The sequence below is a fragment of the Sebastes umbrosus genome, chromosome 3 (assembly GCF_015220745.1).
Source record: "Sebastes umbrosus isolate fSebUmb1 chromosome 3, fSebUmb1.pri, whole genome shotgun sequence".
Taxonomy (NCBI): domain Eukaryota; kingdom Metazoa; phylum Chordata; class Actinopteri; order Perciformes; family Sebastidae; genus Sebastes; species Sebastes umbrosus.
Window position 1 is genome coordinate 30,185,602 of NC_051271.1, and position 23,947 is coordinate 30,209,548.

At 39.9% G+C, this 23,947-nt stretch overlaps 2 protein-coding genes across 4 annotated transcripts in view; one reads left to right on the top strand and one right to left on the bottom strand.

Annotated features, from left to right (window-relative positions):
• Positions 1 to 579: 579 nt before the first annotated feature.
• Positions 580 to 8,655, bottom strand: sgsh (N-sulfoglucosamine sulfohydrolase (sulfamidase)). Its single transcript, XM_037763362.1, has 10 exons — positions 8,553 to 8,655; positions 8,331 to 8,477; positions 7,030 to 7,190; positions 6,841 to 6,946; positions 6,222 to 6,589; positions 5,542 to 5,623; positions 5,242 to 5,445; positions 3,387 to 3,553; positions 3,065 to 3,282; positions 580 to 908 (listed from the first exon to the last, which is right to left on the bottom strand). Exons 2-10 carry the CDS (start codon positions 8,419 to 8,421, stop codon positions 725 to 727), a joined length of 1,581 nt encoding a protein of 526 aa, XP_037619290.1. The 5' UTR covers positions 8,422 to 8,477; positions 8,553 to 8,655; the 3' UTR covers positions 580 to 724.
• Positions 8,656 to 8,675: 20 nt separating this feature from the next.
• The window catches only part of slc26a11 (solute carrier family 26 member 11), a 34,955-nt gene continuing 19,683 nt past the window's right edge, over positions 8,676 to 23,947 (top strand). For 2 of the 3 annotated variants that reach the window (XM_037763359.1, XM_037763361.1), the window contains exons 1-12: positions 8,676 to 8,830; positions 10,749 to 10,983; positions 11,096 to 11,330; positions 12,984 to 13,176; positions 14,367 to 14,452; positions 16,058 to 16,280; positions 16,818 to 16,996; positions 17,110 to 17,182; positions 17,754 to 17,865; positions 17,952 to 18,007; positions 19,218 to 19,358; positions 19,460 to 19,587. In XM_037763359.1, coding sequence (XP_037619287.1) covers positions 11,127 to 11,330; positions 12,984 to 13,176; positions 14,367 to 14,452; positions 16,058 to 16,280; positions 16,818 to 16,996; positions 17,110 to 17,182; positions 17,754 to 17,865; positions 17,952 to 18,007; positions 19,218 to 19,358; positions 19,460 to 19,587 — 1,395 coding nt within the window. In that variant the 5' untranslated portion in view covers positions 8,676 to 8,830; positions 10,749 to 10,983; positions 11,096 to 11,126. Of the gene's footprint in view, positions 8,831 to 10,748; positions 10,984 to 11,095; positions 11,331 to 12,983; positions 13,177 to 14,366; positions 14,453 to 16,057; positions 16,281 to 16,817; positions 16,997 to 17,109; positions 17,183 to 17,753; positions 17,866 to 17,951; positions 18,008 to 19,217; positions 19,359 to 19,459; positions 19,588 to 20,687; positions 20,788 to 20,884; positions 21,019 to 21,225; positions 22,009 to 23,947 lie in introns of those variants that run through there. The other variant, XM_037763360.1, reaches the window with a different exon arrangement.

Below are 23,947 nucleotides of genomic sequence, written 5' to 3' on the forward strand. Positions count from 1 at the left end.
AATTGGGGTCAGCATTTACCCACTGCAAAAGGTGCCCAACAAAGCGGAATCAGTGCGCGTGGCTTCAAAAGACCTCAACATGAGTGAAAATGGACAGATTAGGAGTAAAAAAAAAAAAAACTGAAATGAGCAGATCAATAAACATGAGTGAATAATTGACTGATTCAAATTGTACTCCGTTCCAACAGCTTTTCTACACGGACAGATTGAAAATCAGTCTTTCTTCAAACTGGAGCTCTGAGGAATCAATACAAAGCCTTTCCTCCCATTGATTCGCCGACCTCACCGGTCATGCGTCATGAACTCCACCGACTGTGTATCAGCAGATCAGCAGGAGAACAACAGTGATGGGGACTAAAAACAAAGATTGATGCATCTTCATTTGTTAATTGAATAATAACAAAAAACAGTTAAATAGCGTGTAACCATGTTGCCTTTCTATGAAACAGGGTTATGAGGGGGTCTGGATGATGGGAAAATGTACCTTAAATGTACAGAGACAGATAAGAAGGACCACCAACTTCAATGATGAAATTATCTGTTTACATAAAGAAGAATGATACTACACCGAAAACAATGTTAGGAATTAAGGAAATTGAAGTTTAGTTTATTTGTTGGCATTAAAAACAGCGCTGACATACAAAAATAAAAAATACAAATGTAATTTATTTTACAAGAAGAATGTGTGCGGACATCATGTCAATCAAGATGAGTAAAAGTACCATTAGAGTCCGTTGTAGAGGGGTCTGCAGTGCGGCTCTAGTTTGTCCTCCAGGACGTAGTCAGGCCCGCAGACCCAAGGGTCCCCCGTCTCCCACTGCCACTTCTGCAGACTCTGCCTCAGGCTCTCCAGCACATCGCTGTAGGACGGATCTGATACCAGGTTCCTGGTTTCCAGTGGGTCTGACCTGTGTTGGTGAAACATATGTTCAGATTTAAGCATCAGAGAGAACAAGATTGTGTTGTCTTATACCAATGTCCTTGTGTTCCCGACTATTAGTATCAGATTACATATTCCTTTCTGAGAAATCTAGAAAACTATCAGGAAACTAAAATAGGAAAGGTAAAATAAAGCTTTACTGTTTTAATTCCCAGGAAGAAAGTATGTTTCAAAGCGTTCTCCATACCACCAGAAATAAAATGATGATGAAGAAATACCAAACGATATATTTATCTATTTTGTAGGCCTAACATTCAACTTTAAAGATACTGAGTCTAAAAACACTACAATCAGCCTAAAACTTACCCACCATGTGATGAATGATAGTGGTTGAAAATCAGGTTAAATTCAAAAGACAAATGGATTTTGAAATTGAAACACAATATATGTAATCAGCTCTAATCATCTATTATGTTTTTTTGTTAGTATTTCAGTCCAAAAATACAAAAAGAAAGACAAAAAAAGGCAGGAGTGAAGTGTGTGCCGGCATCCTTGATTGCTCTTCACAAATGTCTGACTCATTTTAGGGCTCAGCTCTTCACCACAGAGAACGTGTTCCTGCTCTTTGGCTGCATTAGATCACAGTCAAGCAAAGGAAGCCAGGCTGCCTGCAATCGATGATTATTTTCATTTTGAATTAATATGATGACATTTTTTAGTAATTTAGTCTATAAAATATCCATTTTGGATTGTTTTGTCCGACCTACTGTCTAAGACTCAGAATATTTCATTTACAGTAACATAAAACAGGGAAATCTGAGCTTCTCTGTGCTTTGTTGACATAGCCGGTCCGGCCACGCATGCCTTTTAGTGCATGTTTGTGCATGTGAGCTTGCCCCACTGGCTAGCTCACGGCCGCTGCTCTGCACTGCTCTGCACTGCTCTGCACTGCTCTGCACTGCTCTCATACTGCGGTTACAGCTTATAACGCCAGCGGTTGCGGTTGCGGAAGCGTAGCACCCAGCCTCCAGCCGCCATGTTGAGAGCCTTGCAGAGGCAATAGAAATGCTCCCAATCTCGCATTTAGCACCTTTAAAATGACTTGTCAACTATAAAAATGTTCGGAGATTAATTTTCTGTGGATTAACTAATCGTTTCAGTACTAAAAGTGAGCATCCAATTCTCGCTTGAGCAACTCAGGGCACAGTCCATTCACAGACCGAGGGACATACAGTAAGGGGCATATGGGGGAGGAATCCCAGCAGGACTCGACCCTGGTTTAACTAAACATTTTGCTACGTTTTATCGAGGCTGAACGCGTCCCTGTACTTCACTGCAGCAAGGTCAGTAATTAAAACACTGAAGGTCGGCTAAAATAAAATTTTCAGAGGGTGTGAAGTTAAATCAAAATACATTATATTAGTGTTTGGTTTTTTTTTCAGGCATTTATAGTCATATAGTAGATGTTTAAGTAAGGGATAATGTACAACGAGCCGGTCATTGTTGTGAAATAAACCCAGACGCGAAGCGGAGGGGTCCTTCATTGCCCTTAAAGGGTTTATTTCACAACAATGATGCACTAGCTGTACATTATCCTGCTTATTACACAGCCACTTACTTAATAAATTAATAATTTGACACAAAAAACGGTCTGCTAGAGTCCAACATCAGAACTGCGCCCATAGCAATGGTCTGTTATACATAGCAACAGTTTGCCATACAAAGATCATCACAGAAGGTGATGCTTCTGCTGCTCTTGAGGTCTGGAGTGCCGTCTTTTTCCTCACTCTGTTTTTGGGAAACTTAGACATGGCAAGTTTTTTTGAGGCGGAGCACTCAACAGAAGTTCAGTGCTGGAGAAGTGTACCTGTTTCCTCTTCTGAATATTCAAATGAGATTTTGTTTTAGCACATTTTCTCTCCTTTATGGTGGCAGTCTCTGACCATTTCCTTATGAATAAATCACTAAAAAGTGAATGGTAGCAGGTGAAGCTCATTTAAATTAGACAAACTTGTGTCATCCACCGGTTTATTAAGGTCAAGTATTGTGATCACTCTTCTTAGGGCTTTGAAACTCTACGTTCATTTACCAAATGTGAATGATATTTATCTGTGACTCATCATAGTGAACATGTTTCTTCTCCTCAGCTGAAAACATGATGGAACAACGTGAGCTGTAACCGACCTGGAGTCGAACAGCTCCCAGCGCTCTCTGTAGTAATACTGCTCCAGGCTCTTGAACCAGTGCGTGGGTTCCCTCAGCCTTGTGCGGTTCAGCAGGTCCTGGAAGGTGGGTGACACGTACAGGTCCTGGTCAATGGGGAAGGGCATTCGGTAGTGTAGGTTGTGGAGGAGGTGGTAAGCCCCCTGGTGGACAGAGCGGATCGGGTAGTACATGGTCACCTGAAACCGAAATGACAGCACAGCAGTCAAGGCCTCGTGTTTGACTCCTTCTATTTGTGACAGTGGTGGTGACATCCTATCTGAAAGCAGTGGTGCTCACAGACCTCGTGCAGGGACTGGCTGGCGTAGACAGTGTGCCAGCTGCCGGGCTCAGTGACCAGGGCAGGCAGTAAGGAGCGACCGGTGAGGTGGACCATGGCGGTGGGGTCGCCGGGGAGTTTGTAGGGCGGGTAGGGAACAGAGAACCAGTCCAGAATGGTGGGAGTGATGTCTGCCACATAAAAAAGAGAGGAAGAAGAAGAAGAGAAAAGAAGAGAGTTTTTCTATTATTTCCTAATGTAAACATCTTCATATTTACATTTCACTGTCCAATGAAAACCACGTATCTCCAAATTTGGAGAATTTAAATTTTTCAAATGAATTGAAGGATCAAGCGTTCCTTTATGGGTCGAGAAAACTGTCCCACGTTTTAAGCTAAATAAACTATTGAAAAACCCACTGGAAACAGGGCTGTTTTTATCAGTGAGGACAACAAGAGGCATCAGTAAGAAACAAAACAAGATCTAATAAATAAGCAATTAAACAATAAAGATAAAATAAGTAAGTAAATAGTAAAAAACAAGATATAAAAGATGGTTGGGTTCACCTTATTGCACATATGAATATGAAATGTTTTACATTGCACAGTGGGGATATGGACATGGTTTCCACATGACGGCGACAAGTATTCATGTTAACATGCTTAATGTTCATTACACATACTAGTTATAAGCTTGAATACTTGCCATAGTTACAGTTTATTTAATGCATTTTTATCATCTACTGCAGACATATCAACTGTTCATATTTTACATTTCATCATCACCCTCTCAGGGGATCATATTCAGTTCATCTTATTTTATCTGAGACCTGCTGCTGATGCATCATTGTTAAGTCTCCCTCTTGTGGCCGATCGAGCACATCAGATGAACACACTTCACTGTTTGTTTATTTGAGTGAGCCACCTGGCAACACACCGAGATAGATCTGAGTGGTCACAAGATGATTAAGGAAAGAAATTGTGTTTTCTTTCTGAAATACCTTTATAGCCTATAATAATCTGAGAAAAAGGCAGATTTCAAACTAGTGTCAAAAATTCAGTTTTCAAGACTAAATGATGAGATTTTGCATACTTCATCTAAACATAATAGAGATGTTAGTAATTTCTTTTGACAAATATTGATTGCTCCATAACTGATGTTTAAAGATGCTCTATTTCCATTGACTGTAATGGTTCACATCAGGATAGAATTCAAAATACTGTCAAAAATGCAGTTTTTGAGACACTATTCTGAAATTTACCACACTACATCTACCGTGACCTCAAAATGTTGTAATTTATTTCCATGAACATTGGAGCTTTATTTAGTGGGAATTACAGTAGCTGTGTACAGTTCTGTTTACACTTAAACGTTTTGATGCACTGTGGGCTCAATTTTTTGATAATTTAAAAATCTGTCTGGATGGTTTGTGGAGGACAGTGTGAAGATGCAGCGTAGCAAAGTGGGTGTCAATTGAGAAAAAATGTGGGAGGAGATAGGTTTAATAAGAGAAAAACAGAATGATGGACTTGATCATTTCTGCCAGGTCAAAGCACATGAACATTTCTGCTCACTTGGGCTACATTTTGGTGAAAGTTGCAAAGTTGTAGCACGTACGGCTGATTTGTTATGAATTTTCAAAGTTTTAGCTGCCCGGCCCCTAAAAAACACTCTCTGAACTGCTCACATCTCACTACTCACTAAGGTGTGATGAGCGGTCAGATAGAAGTAGATATTCTTTAATTTTAAGGAGTCACAAACCAAACAAGGTTGGGAGCCACTGGTGTGAGCACTAAACTGGACACTGTGCTCACAGCGAGTGTCTGCTAGAGTTTAGTTTATATTTTAAAAAATCCTTCCCAACCTCTTCCCAACTTACCCAACAGGCTGACGTAGGCCTGGCTGGTGTCTCCCCATCGCTCCTTGTGCTCTGGAGAGGACACCAGCATGGGCTCCGCTGTCCCGGAGCGATACAGGTTGGTTCTGCCGTTGGGGAAGGGGATGCCGTTATCTGAGCTGTAGATGACCAGAGTGTCGTTCTCATAACCAGCGTCCCTGAGCTCCTGAAGAACCAAACCGATACCTACAGAGGAAATTCACACCATTATAGCTTTTACAAGAATAGCTTCTCTCTACCCTCTTTTTTTGTGTCTTATTATGCGGAGGTGTTGTCACATACCTTGGTCCAGCCGGCTAACAGTGGTGTACTGTGCAGCCAAGTCGGCTCGTGACGCAGGCGTGTCCGGCACAAAAGGAGGAACCTGAAGTACACAAGGTGAGGAGGTGAGGACAGACCAGATTAGTATTCGTTAGGAGCTCTGTGATTTGATTCATGGATCAAACGTTTGAGTCTGTGACCATGAAGTGAAAATAAAATATATATCTGATCATGAAAGGCAAGCGAGAACATTTTTTTTTCTGCTGATTCATTTTCTAAGTCTGATATTTTTAGGCTGATTTTATACATAACTTGCTAACAGACAATACAGACTATGAAACAGTTGTAAATGTACCCATTCCAGATGTGTCCCAGTTCATTTCCTGTTACAGTGTATGTAAATGACATAAACTGACAGGAAGCAAACATGGACACAAGCTGTTCTAGCAATGCAATACCGTTGAAATGGTCTATAGTACCTTGTGTTTAGAGTGCATTGACAAATTAAATGTCACCTGGAAGAAAACCTGAATGCTTAGTCCTACTTAGAACATGGAGCAGTGCTGCCCTGTAGTGGTCAAAATAAGTAAACACACAACGCAGTCTAAAATAAAAATTCTCTCTCTATGTTTTACAGCCAGTGATCCATGTTTTGGGATTTTTTTCTACATTTGAAAACATAAAATCTGTACGTCACTGACCTTTACTTGCTCTGGTGTGTAATATTCTGGTGTCCAGTCAGGTATTCTACCCATCCCCATTTCACCATTCCCAAACTTCTCACAGAAAGCTCCATACTGGGGCTGCGAGTGTCCACATCGGTGGGTGTCATGAAAGGCAACATACAGGAAAAACGGCCTCTCTTCATCTTTTATATTGTCTTTATTCTCTTCTTTGTTTCGCCTTCGTTCAAAGGTTTCTTCGTAGTGGGTCTGGAAAAACTTGCGGACTAGAAGTTTAATGCGGGTGATGTTCCTCCCCACCTGGAGGACAGAGTTGTTCTCCTCTGTGTAGGCAAAATCAAATGGGTATACAAATCCAGGGCCGACATGCTTCTTCCCAATTATACCTGTGTGTGGAGTGAGAGAAAGGAGAAATGAAGACGAGAGGATACAGCGGGAACAGCATTGAGAAGAAAGCAAACAACAGAGATGAGTGGAAATCCTTAGTCCTTGCCCTATGTGCCACTAGGCACAACAAGGACTAAGTAAGTAAGTAAGTAGAGTGAGAGAGTAAAAAAAAGAGAGAGGGAGAAATGGTGATAAGAGACAAGAGTGTGTGAGTGTGTGAGAGTAATAAAAGGGTCTCTTTGTTATTTACCTGTGTGTACGTTGGCTTGGCTGAGCAGCAGCGGCAGACTTTGCACTCCGTCAAATGAGTTGAAGTGATGAACACCCTGATGAAGCCCGTACATGCCGTTCTGGTGCTGAAAACACATCAAACAGACCTAAATACTGTGCACCAATGAGAGGCGTCCAAGTGTGTGTGTGTGTGTGTGTGTGTTTTTACCTGCGGCAGGCCGGTGAGGATGGTGGAGCGGCTGGGGGAGCAGCTGCTGACAGAGGTGAAAGCGTTGCTGAACACCAGGCTGCGCTGGGCCAGAGAGCGCAGGTGGGGCGTGTGGACCACAGAGTTGTTGTACACCTCCGTCTCAAATCCTGCATCATCAGCTGGAAGAAGGAAGAAAAACACATTTGTGTGTGGACAACATTTGGGAACCTTGCTGCAGGGATTTGCTCCCATTCAGCCACAAGGTTAGTGATGTCGTCCACTGATGTTGGACGATGAGACCTGTCTCGCCGTCAGTGTTTCAGTTTATCCCAAAGTTGTTGGATGGGGTTGAACGCAGAGCTCTGTGCATTAGGCGAGTTCTTCCACACCTAACCGAGAGAGACGGTTCTTTATGGACCTGGTTTTGTGCACGGTGGCATTTTCATACTGAAACAGGAAAGCGCCTTCCCCAAACTGTTGCTTAAAAAATTGAAGGCACACTGTTGTCATTGTACACAATAGCATTAAAGGTGCTATTGATAACATTCAATCGTATCCTACCTCCCCCGCTCCATTGCATTCACTTCACAACTAGTCGTTGCCAGGCGCTTACTGTCAATCTCAGCCATTTATCTGTTTTTGTCCATATTAGACTCTCTCCCCAGAGATACCACGTGATACCAACGTTGTTTTACTATTGGCTCACAATCCAACAAACTTCAGATCATTTTGGACCCGCCAAAATAAAATAAAAATAAAAAATTCAGGAAAAGCCATACTTTTATTCAGCAGCTTTCTAAAGGCTCTGTGGATGTATTTTTATTTTTTTTATATTTGTCTACATAAAAATGTTATGAATAACACCTTTAATGCAACAGCTCTATTCTATATAATGAATAGATAATAGATTCTAAAATTCTCTATAATGCAATAACTATATTCTTTCTTTTTATCATTATTATTATTATTATTATTTTTTTTTATTTTATTTCAATTTTGAATGTTGAAGTTGTTTTCTCTAGTGTACTTAATGAGTTTGTCTGTAAGCTCAACTACTTAAAAATTGGTTTATAAACTATTGTAATTACGAACTTCAAATTGCATATATGAAAACAACCTCAAAAAAAGGGAAAAAATAAAGTATACAAAATGATATATATAATGCAACAGGGTATATTACAGGACTGTTGCATTAGTTTTAGCCAGGTGTGCCTGATAAAGTAGTGACTGAGTGGATATTTCAGCATCATAATTCTTCCAGTCAGTTCAAAAGGCATTTAAAGACGTGTTTTAAACTTTAAATGTGAAAGTTCACTCACCAATTATCAGCAGGACATTCCTCCTCTTTGCCTCAGTGATGTGACATGATGCCAGAATGAGAAGAAACAGCTGCAGCAGCATGATGAACATCAGCTCTCCTCACTGGTACCCATCAAACTAACCCTAACAATCCTCACAGTCTCTCTCTGAAACGTTTAACGAGTCTAAACTATTACATCCAATAAATAAAATACACTCAGTCGTCAAAAGTAACGCGTTACCTGAAGTAACGGACGTAAAGTGACAAGTAGAGCTCGCTGTGTGGCAGACACGTTCAAGACTTCCGCAAACAACTTAAGCCCCGCCCACCTGCGGTCACATGACACGGTCCACGTGAGGATGAGGAACCAGGAACTTTAGTCTCGCGCTTCATCAGCAAAATGATGACATATATTTTAGGAAGTGGTTTTACTCTTTACTTAAGAGAACAAGAGACAGAAAAAGGACCTGAAAATCACAGCTGAGCCTGGGAATAATAAAGAGGAAGACCTCAGCTTTAGTAAGAGTTTCTGTTATATTCTATTGTGTTGTTTCTACTATTCTGTGTTATGCTATTCTGTTGTGTAGTTCTGCCCTATTGTTTTGTTTTTTATTTAATGAGCTCTAATATATTCCATTGTTTTCTATTCATTTTTTATTGCATTGCTTTTCTGCTATTCTATGTTATTGTGTAGCATTTTCTACTCTGTTCTATTCTGTTGTTTTCTATTCATTTTATTGCATTGCTTTTCTGCTCTATTCTATTGTATTTGTATTGTTTAGTTTTAGATTTCTACTGTTTTTCTCTTCTATTTTTTTTCCCTGCTCTATTATTCTATTGTGTAGTGTTTTCTATTCTGTTCTATTGTCATTTTTCTATTTTATTGTGTTGTTTTTTCATTTTATTCTATTGTGTTGTTTCTACTATTCTATTTTATGCTATTCTGTTGTGTAGCCGAGTATTCTGTTTTATAGTGTTTTTCTGCCCTATTGTTTTGTTTTCTATTTTATAAGCTCTAATATATTCTATTGTTTTCTATTACATTTTTATTGTATTGCTTTTCAGCTATTCTATTTTATTGTGTAGCATTTTCTACTCTGATCTATTGTTATTTTTCCATTTTATTATGTTGTTTTTTCCTGCTCTATTATTCTATTCTGTTCTATTGTTATTTTTCTATTTTATTGTGTTGTTTTTTCCTGCTCTATTATTCTATTCTGTTTTATTGTTATTTTTCTATTTTATTGTGTTGTTTTTCCATTTTATTTTATTGTGTTGTTGTTCTGCTCTAGATTATTCTCTTCCTTACTATTCTATCTTAATTTATTTCATTCTGTTTGTTCCAGTCACACAGCTATTTAATTTAAATCATTCATGTTCTTCCACTTTGTCAATGAAACATACAATCTATTTTAGTAAAATATTATTATGGTTTAATACCTCCCTTAATTTTGATTTAAAAACTAAATATTGTAACTTGCACACTTTGTTAATGTTTATACAATAGTATGTTATTTTATGTTTATATTTTACATTTGTTATGCTAGTTGTAGTAGTCAGGTATGTGTATAGTGTATTCTAATATTCTTTATATTGTGTATTCTATAGATATATTTCTCTAGTGTTGATATGTAGATTGTATTTACTGTTTTGGTGCATTGCCTATCTATCTATCTATCTATCTATCTATCTATCTATCTATCTATCTATCTATCTATCTATCTATCTATCTATCTATCTATCTACCTAAAGCCTTTGTAAACATATTATAGGACACAATGACAGATAAATAAAACATCACACTGTAAGATGAAGCTACTGGTATCTCACAGAACACTGAGGAATATGTGAGGGATTATTTCTTTGTCTGGGAGTTTTATGGCTTGTGAGTGATTGTGAAGGACAAAGTAGTGGTTGTTGTAAAATGATCACTGCTCAGAGACAGGTATGCAGAGCACTTACCTGTCATCTGATCATCATGTGATTATAAAGGCAAGGCAAGGCAGCTTTATTTGTATAGCACATTTCAGCAACAGGGCAATTCAAAGTGCTTTACATAAACATTCAAGAACATTGCGACAAAGTGCAAAAGAACATTAAGACATAATTAAAACAGTTATAAAAACATAAAAACAAGCTAAAAATAAAAGCTAGGATCAAAGCTAAAATAGAGTATAACACACAAGAGTTAAAGCTGTAGTGCAGTATAAGATCATTATCTGGTTTAATAAAAGGCAGCAGCAAACAAGAACGTTTTAAGCTTTAATTTAAAAGAACTCAGAGTTGGAGTTGGTCCTGCAGGTTTCTATAAAGACCTCAAAACTCATTAAGGTCAAGGTTCACAGAAAGACACGTGGAATATCTGTCCTCAGGCATTCTGGCAGCTTGCAAGTAAGTTGATTGAAGACTTTATGTTGTATTTTTTTCTTATGCACAGATCACAGCATGCATCTGCAGATATGGCGTCCACTTTCTGTGGTGTGCTGTTTGTTTGTCCAGAAAAGCACACAGACAAACTGACACATGCACACAGAGCACACCATTGTTGTGTTTCCCTGAACACTGTGTCTGTCGGGAAAGAGGAGGCAAACCAAAGCCAGAGGAACCAAGCTGCACTTCCCAAAAGCCGATGAGTGACATTTAAAGCGGAGGAGGAAATTTTATCACTTTGTGTAAGTGGCTTTCTGAAATCAGCCTACTCATGTTTACATTTCAATATGTAAAATACCTTTGTGCACCTTGCTGCTGTCTCTTCATCTTTTCCGTTGTCTTCCTCCTTTCCAGGTTCTCCTTCCTCACCTGCAATCCTTGTGCGATGGAGCGGCCTCTGCTGGGCCGAGTGTTAGCCCGGGGCTGCTGCTCCTACAGCACACTGAAGGCCTGGCTGCCAATCCTCTCCTGGCTGCCCAGGTACAAGCTGAAGTGGCTTCAGATGGACCTGCTCGCAGGCCTCACCGTCGGGCTTACGACTGTACCGCAGGCTCTGGCTTACGCCGAAGTAGCCGGCCTTCCTGTGCAGGTGAATCCAAGCTGGGTTGTCTGTGGAGGTTCATCTTCCATTTAGATTCAGCTCTCTCCAGATATCTCAGCCGGGCTGCGTTCAATCATCAATTTGTTAAAATCATCTTGTTCCAATTAAGGCTGTCAAAGTTAACGTGATAATAACACGTTAACACAAATTCATTTTTAACGCCACTAGTTTCTTTAATGCATTAACGCAACTTGTGCTATTTAGCTTGTAGCGAGCTCAGTTTTAAAGCTAGACTGAAGCATCATATGAAACTAGAAAACCTAAGGAATCCATTGGTACCAAGTATGTCATAGAAGCCTGTCGCGAAGGAGGATAAATGACGCTCCAAATTTCCGCTAAATTTTGGCGGGCAAAAACTGGCATGCCCATTTTCAAAGGGGTCCCTTGACCTCTGACCTCAAGATATGTGAATGAAAATGGGTTTTATGGGTACCTACGAGTCTCCCCTTTACAGACATGCCCACTTTATGATAATCACGTGCAGTTTGGGGCAAGTAATAGTCAAGTCAGCACAATGACACACTGACAGCTGTTGTTGCCTATTGGGCTGCAGTTTGCCATTTTATGATTTGAGCATATTTTTATGCTAAATGCAGTACCTGTGAGGGTTTCTGGACAATATCTGTCATTGTTTTGTGTTGTTAATTGATTTCCAATAATAAATATATACACATATTTGCATAAACTATGCAATTAACTACGGACAGTGAAATCGATTGACAGCCCTAGTTCCAATATTCTTTATTTGGATCCCCATTACCTTCCACAAAGTGGTCGCTAGTTTTACTGGTGTCCAGTAAAACTTCCAGAAAGAATTACATGAACAAAAGAAGGGAACGAGTGTGCATCCACTCCATATGTTTTGTCTCTTCTCTGCCGCAAAGAGAGATCATGGTGTCGTCTATCAGTAACATCCTGTATCATTCTGTTCAGTTTTCACTGATGCTTTTCTTTATTTATTGATCATTACAGCTGAAACAATTAGAATATTAATCGACAACTATTTTGGGAGTCAATCAATTGTCATATTTCAAGCAAAAAGGCCAAACCTTTTCTCGAATGTGAGGATTTGCTGCCTTTCTTCTGTCTTATATCATTGTTGAATATCTGTGGGTTCTGAACTGTTGGTTGGACATAACAAGATTATGTCAACTTGTCAAGTCATTTTTCACTATTTTCTGACATTTTATCGACCAAATGGGCAATCGATTAATTGAGAAAATAATCAAGGTTAAAGATCTCTTCCAGACGTGTTCTAAGATATCTAAAAATGCTCTTAAAATGACATCTTTTCCTTCTCCATCATTGAAAAATCCTGAATCTATGAGTATGCAAATCTTTTTTTGATTTCATAAGTTTAACTGCTGGCCTGGTTTCCACATCACACTTCTGCATTTTGCATATTAACCCATGATTGGCTTTCAAACTAGTTGTGATGTCACAAAATCCTGCTTGTACGTACCCGTGTTAAACTCACATTTGAGGTGAGCACAGAGAAACTTTCTACACTTCAGCAGACGAATGTGAAAAAAATGTTCATAGTTTCAAACTCTGGTGAAGCAACAAGATGAAAAACACATTTTTAAGTGGAGAGGTACTGTAATGAAAATCAGCTGAATCTAAAAGCCTTTCTCTCCACAGTACGGCCTCTACTCTGCCTTCATGGGGGGGTTTGTCTACACCCTCCTGGGGACCTCTAAGGATGTGACACTGGGTCCCACGGCCATCATGTCCCTCCTGTGTTTCTCCGTGGTGGGGGGGCAGCCACACCGAGCCGTGCTGCTCACCCTCCTCTGTGGACTCATCCAGGCTGTAATGGCATTACTGAGTTTAGGTGATTAGGGGGAGGGCTGCTGAGGTCATGTGAAAACCTTATGACACTAGGTTTTGGGGATTTCTTAACTTAGTTGACACTCGTGAGCCGAGTGGATGAAAATACAAAAAGCAGTTTTAGCAAAGTTATTCACAATGTGACACATTATTTTCAGCCGATAGCAATGATAATTTGGCGTTATATCTTCCAGTCTGTAAAATTTTGTGTGATCTCTGTCTCAAAACCTGATATAATAGTATAACAATATGAGAAAGGAATAGTTTAGGTTATGTTAAGGCAGTGGTTCTCAACCTGGGGTCTGGGCCCCCCTTAGGGGGGGCACCAAAGATTACAGGGGGTGCGCCAGGATTTGTCTGCTCTGAGGTTGTCAAAATTAGATTTACTCATGTATAACTAAAATCATAATAACACATGTGTATAAGTCTGTATATAAAACTATTTATTTTATTTTTTTGCCACTTAGTAGCAAAATCTAATGAAATATTCTGCTTCAATTCATATTTGTTGGCATTTAGCCTTTCAAAAACAACACTTTCACTGCTCTCCTGCTTGAAGCATACAAAGGGAGGCTGGCACCTGTATTAACGGGGCGCTCCAGCAGCACTCTAACAACACCATAAATTACAATCATTTAACCACAATAACAAAAAAGTCTATTTTGGCTCCAACGATATTGAAGTAAAATAATTAAGTTGTGACAAAAAAAGATCATATTACGTGTCTGCGTTCACTTGGTGAATCCTTCAAGACGTCGTCACTTTATCTATGTTGAAGAAACTAACGAGTTATATTTTTTTAAAGAAAGTTGATTTAATAAAAAAAAAGACAATCATTTAATAGACTGAATCACTTTATTCAAATTGAGTATTTTGTTTGAAAATTTGTAATTTTCTTTTAGGGTGATGACGTCAGGAGGTTCAGCATTTCTTAGATACAAGTAGGGGGGGCTTCAAGGAAAATAGGTTGGGAACCAGTGTGTTAAGGGACAGAGCTGCAGAGACTGTGAGGAAACAGGAGATTAGTTAGTGAGTGCAGGAGAGCCACTTCCTTTCATCACGTCTACGACTTCCTGAGCTTAACCACACACCATTTCTGTGAAGTCTGCACATCTCTCAACCAAGCTTTTTTTTTTGCTCAAAGTCAGTTTCGTGGATCTGTAAATCATTCATTGCTTTGCTTGCCTTCTGCAGGTTTCCTGCTGGACTTCATCTCTTTCCCTGTAATAAAAGGCTTCACTTGTGCTGCTGCGGTAACCATTGGCTTTGGCCAGGTCAAGGTGAGAGTTAAACACATGCACACACTTGTCACACACAGCAAAAGAAACAACAACAACATCGACGTCTACGAGACCACCAGTTACCAGCTCCTGTACTCATTAACATAAATGTCAAAGATATGTTTGAGGTCATTTAGAAACAGTGTCTCTGATAGATAGGTTGTCCAACAGAAAGCACTGACAGTTGTATTTTTCAGCTGTAAAATGTCCCACGCAGTGACAATGTCTTGGTCACCATTCTTTAAAGTAAGAGATCCTTTTAAAAAAATGTCTGATACATTTTCAGATTTTTCTGTATTATATTATTATCTATATTGATAGTATCGGTATCAGCGTAGCTCCACAGCATACAGTTTACAGAACAGTGAGGTCTCGTTCAGATGATGGTGAGAGTGCATGTATAACTTCCTGATTTAGGAGCAGCATTTTGATATGAGATCTATGTTGAATCGGGAAACTGCTGAACCATTTCTAGTATTTAAAATAGGGCTGTCAATCAATTAAAATATTTAATCGTGATTGTCCATAGTTAATCACGAATAATCGCAAATTAATCACGCCGTTTTTATCTGTTCAAAATGTACCTTGGGTGAGTGGGCAAATATGCTGCTTTTTGCAAATGTATATGTATATATGTATTATTGGAAATCAGTTAACAACATAAAACAATGACAAATATTGTCCAGAAACCCTCACAGGTACTGCATTTAGCATAAAAAATATGCTCAAATCATAACATGGCAAACTGCAGCCCAACAGGCAACAACAGCTGTCAGTGTGTCAGTGTGCTGACTTGACTATGACTTGCCCCAAACTGCATGTGATTATCATAAAGTGGGCATGTCTGTAAAGGGGAGACTCGTGGGTACCCATAGAACCCATTTTCAGGTCAAGGGACCCCTTTGAAAATGGACATGCAAGTTTTGCCCCAACAAAATTTAGAGTATGTTTTAATCGCTATTTATCCTCCTTTGCGACAAGCTAGTATGACATGGTTGGTACCAATGGATTCTTTAGGTTTTTTAGTTTCATATGATGCCAATATCTTCAGTCTAGCTTTAAAACTGAGCCCACTACAACCTAAAAATTGCAAGTTGCGTTAATGTGTTGAAGACATTAGTAGCGTTAAAACCAATTTGGGTAAATGCTCTATTATTGCATTAACTTTGACAGCCCTGATTTAAAGTGAGACTATATAACATTTGAAAGAAGAAATAACACTGTCTTGCTCTTAACACTTTGTTCAATTAGATACACAACAGGGTCTCACTGCTGTAGCCTTACTATGTCTGGTGTGACCAGCAGCTTACGGTGGCTGGTTTTCTGTATAATGGATTGCTCAGTATCAGTCAGTCAAGTGACATAGGTTCACTTTAACTGGGGCACATCATCTTTCCTAATCTCTACTGCTGCTTCTACAGTTTTAATCTATAAAGTGGAAAGATTTACTCCCCTCGACCAAACACTGAAACTGAAGGAATATAATTAAAAGAACAGGTTAATTGATTTGGGTATGCAAACTCATTTTGCAGGTACTGTTTTTATCTAAAAAGCAAAGAGAGAGAGAGAGACCAGATCTACAACTATTGTTCTTTCTGTTTCTAGAATATTCTGGGACTCCAAGGCATTCCCCATGAGTTCTTCCTGGAGGTTTACTATACCTTCTACAAGATCCCAGAAGCCAGGATAGGCGATGTGGTGCTGGGTCTGCTTTGTCTCGCTCTGCTCGTCATGTTGACGTTCATGAAGACGAGTCTGGGCCCTGACAGTGACGACGTTTCCGCCTGCTCCAAAGTCGCCAGGAAACTAGTGTGGACTGTTGCTACCAGTCAGTACCTGTGTGGTTGTGACCGTGTGTCTTTGTGCATGTGAGTGTGTATGGGTCTCCTGTGTTTTACAAAGGATTAAGAAACACGAATAGCTAAAAAACAACATTAAAGGGGAACACCACCTAATTCAAGAATTCCAATATGTTATTTCCACGGCCTAGGAAAGTCCAATCAATATTTGTGACCATGGAGCAGTTACAACACTTTATACTAGGGCTGTCAAAGTTAACGCGATAACGCATGCTATCCCAATTAAATATTTTAATCAGTTGACAGCCCTACTTTATACCCTATGACATCACAAGTTTGAGTTTTAGCACTCTATTTTTGGGATTTGGGAGATAGTTGTTCATGTTAACTAATATTTGTTTAACTGTCTTAGACCATAGGAATGACATGAATTAATTTTGAAAATGGGCGTACTTCCCCTTGTTTAGCTGTCTATTATTATTTCATTTGTTATGAATGAATGGAGTTCCAGGATGCAGATATCTTTATCTTAATCAATGTGTTCATGTCTTCTCTGTCCTGGTCAGTGCGTAACGCTCTGGTGGTCGTGGCTGCATCCTTCGTAGCGTTCTCCTGGAACGCTTACGGCCATCCCGTGTTTACAGTCACTGGGAAAACTACCCAGGGGCTCCCGCCGTTCACGCCCCCACCCACCTCGGACACCACAGCCAACGGCACCGTCGTCTCCTTTGGAGAGATTGTAGAGGTAAGGAGCAGAGAGCAGTGAATCTGACTGAGTTGCAACTTTCACTTCCCAAAATCTTTCCAGTTCACAAATGGAGCAGCTGACTAGGCAGTATCTCTGTGTGTTTTGTGCAGGACTTTGGAGGAGGGCTTGCTGTGATTCCTTTAATGGGTCTGTTGGAGAGCATCGCTATTGCTAAAGCTTTTGGTAAGTGTTTTTAGTCACGCTAGCAGTGTGGTTGCAGAGATGGCAATGACGGTCTGTCAGTTGGTCGGTCCACCACTTTGGTCCAGACTGAAATATCTCAGATGGATTTCCATGAATTTTTTTTTTAGACATTCATGATCCCCAGAGGATGAAGCCTTATAACAATGTTGATCCCCCGACTTTTCCTCCAGCACCACAATGAGGTTGATATTTGTGGTTCTAAGTGAAATGTCTCGACAACTGTTGAATGGATCGCCATGAAATTTGGTACAGACATTAACGTCCCCCTCAGGATGACTTGTAATAACTTTGGCGATCCCTTAACTCAGTGGTTCCAAAACTTTGGTCTGGTCTTAGGGGGGGTGCCTTTCCAGCTTCTTCAAGAAGTCATAATGGGTTGATGCAAACCCACTTATTATTAGAATTGGAGACTTTATATAAACATTTTATAAAACATGTTGCACTTCATTTTGTCACACACCACACCAGCATTAGAGATAATCAAGGCACCTAAAGAATGAGTGTTTCATCAGACTGAACTGATTGGTTTTAACGCCCTGTTCCTCCTCAGCCAGTCAGAACGACTACAGAATTGATGCCAACCAGGAGCTGCTGGCAATTGGTTTGACCAACATCATGGGCTCCTTTGTGTCGGCCTACCCGGTCACTGGCAGCTTTGGGAGGTGAGAGACAGAGGGAGAGAGACAAAGCAACAGAGAGAGCTCCAATGTCTAATGTTTACAGCGTCATGTTTTTTCCTCACATCCAGGACAGCAGTGAACTCCCAGACTGGTGTTTGCACTCCAGCTGGAGGGATCATCACCAGTGAGTCCTGACACATTCAGCTTTTACTGTATCTCTTCCGCCCTCTTGTGGTGATCCACACTTCACATTTCTCTGTTTCCTTGCTTCCTTTTCTCTCTCTCTCTCTGTCTCTCTCTGTCTCTCTCTCTTTCTCTCTCTCTCTCTCTCTCCTCTGTTGAGATGTCTTAAGTGTTGACATGGAGGTCAGAGGTAGTGTGTTAAAGGAGAACTGGCTTTAGTAGACATGACAACAGAGACAACAGAGTAGGGGTGTTTTGATATACTGGTATTGATGATAACTGTGACATTTAAGAAATGAAATATTGATATCATGTTAATAATACACATATAATAATAATATTGTTCAAATATCTGTCCCTGTGATTTGTTTCAGTTGGCAAGGATAATTGTTAGTGTAATTGTTCTTTTTGTATGCTTTTGTACAGTTATGGTTACAGACTCTCCACCTCCCTCCACTCATATTTTGAGAGTAATTCATTTACCAAAAAAGAGACAAAGCACACAATAAACAAAGTTAAAGAGGACTTATCATTCTTATTTTCATGTGTTTCTACTAGAACATGTTTACATGATTTAATGTTCAAAAAACGCTTTACTTTTCTCACACCGGCTGGTCTGCAGCACCTCTTTTCTCCTGTGCTGGCACCTCTCAAAAATCCCTCTCTGCTCTGATTGGTCAGCTGGCCCACTGTTGTGATTGGTCAACCAAACTCTTCAGACTCTGTTCCAGCTCCACTCTAACTAGCTTTGTTTGAGGGCGTGCTAAACTAGCCACTAGGCAAAGTGTGTTACTTGGTGACATCACCACGTTACGGAAGAAAGGGCAGGACTTCAATCAAGTAATTTCAGGCAGTTCAGGAGCAGTGTTTCTGTGGGTGAGAGTAACTCCCTTTCGCCTGGACTTTATAACTTTGCAGACCTTTTACATGCACAAAAAACGATATAACATACTAAAGGAAAGGGAAAAAGCACAAAGGCATAATAGGTCCTCTTTAATCAAGATAGCATAACACAGTGTAATCTGTTGAAAGACCTCCAATTTGTTTTTAGCTTTAGCTGGTTCAATTCAACATCACAAAACACAAAGATTTTTTTTTTTGAATTTTAAGTTATCGCATGGAACAACAAAAAAAGCAATTTCTCACATAATATGTGACATTTCCATTCTCTCTCTTTCTCTCTCTTTCTCTCTGTGTGTGTGTTTGTTCAGGTGTGATAGTGTTGCTTTCCCTGGCGTTCCTCATGCCAGCCTTCTACTACATCCCCAAAGCTTCTTTAGCTGCTGTTATCATCTGTGCGGTAGCTCCCATGGTGGATTATGGAGTCGTGGCTAACATGTGGAGGATACGCAGTAGGTGTCTTCTCTGTTTTGTTTTTGTTTTTTTAACTTAAGTGTGTGTCACGTATATTTGTTTGTTTAATTGTGGTCTTGTGCTCGCGTGTCTCCCACAGAGCTGGACCTGCTGCCTTTTGTTGTTACGTTCCTGATGAGTTTCTGGCAGGTGCAGTACGGCATCATAGGAGGTGTAGCTGTATCTGGAGCCATACTGCTGTACAACACGGCAAGACCCCAGATAAAGGTACCATCATGTTCTGCACAGGACTGTGTGTGTGCGAGTGTGACACTCTAAGGAAGGGAAACATATTTAGCCTTTCAAAGCCAGCAAACAAATGTCACTTTGATTGTTTCCTGTAAAGGTCCAATAGTCAGTTGCTTGGGTTAGAGGTGATTGTTACTGAACTTGACTACTATTACTATTGTTTTTCAGGGATTTAAAGGTGCTATTAATAACGTTGATAACATTCAGCCACTAGATGTCACAATCTACCTCCCCCGTTTCATTGCATTTACTTTACTTCACAACAAGTCTTATTTTATTGGCAAGTGGAGTGAGACTCAGACATGTGATACCAACGTTGTTATACTATTGGCTCACAAGCCTTGTTAGAAGTGGGAACCAAACGTCAGATATCTTCCACAGAGATAAACAAAACATTCATTTTGGACCCGTCAACATTTTTAAAATGCTTAATTCACAATTATAAGTATTTTTTGTAGGAAAAGCCATACTTTTATTTGGCACCTTTCTAAAGGCTCTGTGGATGTTTTTTTTAGTTTTTTATAAATGATTTGTCTGCATAAAAATGTTATCATCAAGACCTTTAATTCACTGGATTAGCCCAAAACACAACACAACAGTTTCTCAATGTAATATAAAATAACAAAAACCATGGTACCATAATATGATATGTTTATCCATATCACATGGAGATATTTGCAATGCAGCACAGCAGAGGTCAGAGAAATATGATTTTCCAAAAGAAAATCGAAGTTGATTATCAGATTTTGGTACCTTCAGCAGGGTCATCTTTATAAATGTGACATTTGAATCAACAGTCAGAAGTGGCAGAGCTACTCTCCTCTACCAGTTTCTACCATTAACAGCCGCCTCAATAGACTAGAGAGGTGCACATTTTGGCATTAACTCTTGCTCTTCCTCTGTGAAATACTGGAATTCACTACCTCCAGTAGAATAAGATGAGGATGTAGGGAATGTGGGTACAACAAAAAAAAAGCCAAAGGGCTGCTGGAGTGTGAACATCATATAATCATGGTATCTTAATTGTGCAAGAGTAACAGATTGTTTCTGTGTCAACAACATGTTCCTGTTGTGTGCAGGTGTCTGATCGCGGTGTGCTGGTGATGGAGTTGGGCAGTGGACTCAGCTTTCCTGCCACAGAGTATCTCAGCCACATCATACACACTCAGGCTCTGCAGGGTAACGGTTTATTTCATAGTCTCTTTGTTTAGAGGACACTTGACACTCCCTTTAAGTTTTTCCTCCTGTCTTTCTCCCCTTAACGTGTGTCCCCCAGCGTCTCCTCCGCGGTCAGTGGTCCTGGATTGCCATCATGTCAGCACCATAGATTACACAGTGATCAGCGAGCTCAGGGACCTGCTGAGGCAGTTCAAACTACGAGAAGTGCAGCTGGTCTTTTCCAGATTGCAGGTACGACCTTCAGCCCTCACTGATTCACAGATTATTGTCCCTTAAGGTTTTCTTTCAAGAGGAATGTTGATTAAGGATTTCAAAATAAAATGCCTTTTTGTTTGGGGCCAGAATTCAGTTCTTATAACAACACAACCAAACAAAATACACGTTTGTCCCTCTGTATTTATCTCCCACCCTCTGTCTCTGTGTTCCTCCCGCCTTTAGCCCTCTGTCCTGGAGCTTCTCCTAGCAGCTGATCTGCAGGGCTTCAGGTATTCAGACAGCGTGGAGGCGGCGCTGCAGATGGAGTCGGAGAGCCTCCTCAATGAATGACACAAAAAACGATCAGTCTGTGATTATTGGTCCGTTATGAAGTTGAAAAGTGAAGTGAACTACCTCCAGCAACTGATACAGTGGCTGTTACAGTAGGTTTACGGCTAAACTTGACTTTGGAAATCACTGTGGGATCTCTGAGATTACAGCAGTACATTACCATCGCACAACATACTGTGTTTTATAGCATTTTATAGGCTTTTTAGGAGCATAATGCTTTTGTATAAATCAAGAGGTAATGAGAGAAATAATATTACTGAAATATATATTTTTATTAACAGAGAACTCCCTCTGTTATGTTTTAGGGCTGAAGGTGACAGGTGGGCTTGCAGAGACCAAATCTGAATTTGCACAATAAGAATAATGTGTGAATAATGAACAGAGCAAAGTGAACACATGTGTCACCTGTCATTATTTATTTATCTATGTAAAAGGAAATGTAAGGTGATTGGTTTCTATTATTTTTTTTATGTTGGAAACAAAATATTGCCAAGCCAGTGGCAAAATTGTTTTAATTGACTCATCACAATGATTTAATTACTTTATTAACCAGAATCATCACATCTACACCAGGAGTTTTACTGAATAAAAAGTTTCCATTTTCATATGTATGCATGTGTGTTTGTGTGAGTCTGTTTGTGTTCTAATAAAGGCACCTGATTTGTCCCAGCATCAGCTCTTTGCTCGCAGTATTTTCAAGCTGAAAAGCAACCTGTGACAACCTACTGACATGAGCTTGCACTTGTTTTATACAGTATTTGTAACTAAATTAGGTCACTTTGCTGAGATCAGTTTTCACTTTGATGTTAAGCATGTTTCTGGTGATCAGTGTCAAAAAAACATTGTTGTATCAAATACAAAATGTACTCAAACTGTCAACGACAAATTTGCAAAAAGTAACTTATGTAAGTTACCACACCTGTTGATCGTAAAGTCCAGCCCTTCAGCGGCAAACAAGCCGGTTTCACATGTGCAAAAGCAGGAAGTGTTTTCTTCATCCATCATCCTGACCCCGTATTCCATCGACTGTGTCCAGCTTTAGTAATTATTAACCAGGCTGTTCAGAGACCAGTGAAAATATAAAGATGTGCCTTGTCTGGCTTCTTCCATTGACTTCACCATCAGGTGTCCTATCAGTTCTGCATGGTCATCTTGAGAAACTGTGTTCATCTTAAATGCACGTCTTAAACACAAAGACTGAGTCTTTGCCAGCAGCATCAAAGCATCAAGCCACGTTCTTCAAGTCACAAGGAGTCAAACACCTGAAAGAACGTGACAACCTATTTTCTCAATCAGGATCAATGAATCCTACTGACTCAGGTGATCCCCTGACTTTTCCTCTTGCAGCAGGTCAGAGCTTTCACTTATCCTGTGAAAACTCAAAATCTATTAGTACAAAATGTATCTTACTAACTAACATGATACCTTGACTTTTCCTCATGTCTTCCTCAGGAGGAATTGTAATAACTTTGACGATCCTATGACTTTCCTCTAGAACCATCATTGTGTCAAAATGTTAATTTAGTCCAACACCATGATAGCATTGTCATTTTGAGTATGTTCGATATTGATGTTTGCATTTAGCTCAATAGAGAGCTGAAGTCCCGCCCCTTCCGGTGGACCCCATGGGACCTTATTTTGGAAAAACATTTAGTTTTGTGTGAAAACACTCAGTGAACTACATCTCTTGTTTTGCACAATATACATTGCCAACTCTAGCCAGCTAGCTAACTTAGCTATGACCCCGCACGTTTTATCCAGCGACTCCGGGTCTTATCAGCCAAGGTGTGAAAGAACAAGCGAGACCTGTTGCTTTTGTGAGTACATCCCAGTACGAAACACACACAGGCATCGTAGCTTCAGCGAGAGATGTCACTTACGTGACTTTTGGTTGTGTAGTCTTTCTAATTACCTAGTTTCACAATCTGATACTAAAACAGTTTTACAACACACAGACATTCGTGACTTGCAAAATTATGTTTTAAATTGACAAGCATCATATGTGTGATTTATGGTGCAATTCAAACGGGATCAAAAAAAAATTGTCTCTCGCCGTTGACTACCGTCACCATGGTGGTCCACCGGAAGGGGCGGGATTTTGCCTCTCTATGCATATATGCCTAAGCACAGCCTCACAGAGCTGCTGGCATGACTGACTCTTGGTCTTGTTTGCTTACGTTGTCATCACTGTCAATCAAGCTGAGTTTTTGAGTGATAAACTCCTAATAAATAAGGCTGTTTTTTTCAGAACTTGATCTGTCATTGTTGCTTATTTAGTATTCTACATTATATAATATTTTTGTTATCAAGAAATACTTAAAATGTATAATACATTTTTCAGAGGCTTTAAAGGTGCTAAATGCGAGATTGGAAACATTTCTATTGCCTCCACACGGCTCTCAACATGGCGACAGCTGAGCCGGCGGCTCGCAGCTAACAGCGCTGTTGCTTTTGTTTTTACAAAAGCAACACTGCTGACAGAGCTAACAGTGTTAACCTGGGGGGGAATCGGAGGATAGGTGCTATGCTTCTGGACGGCATTATCAGCTGTAACCGTCATATGAGAGGGAGAGCGACTTCATTCTCTGCTCAGGTAGACATTACTCCTCTATAT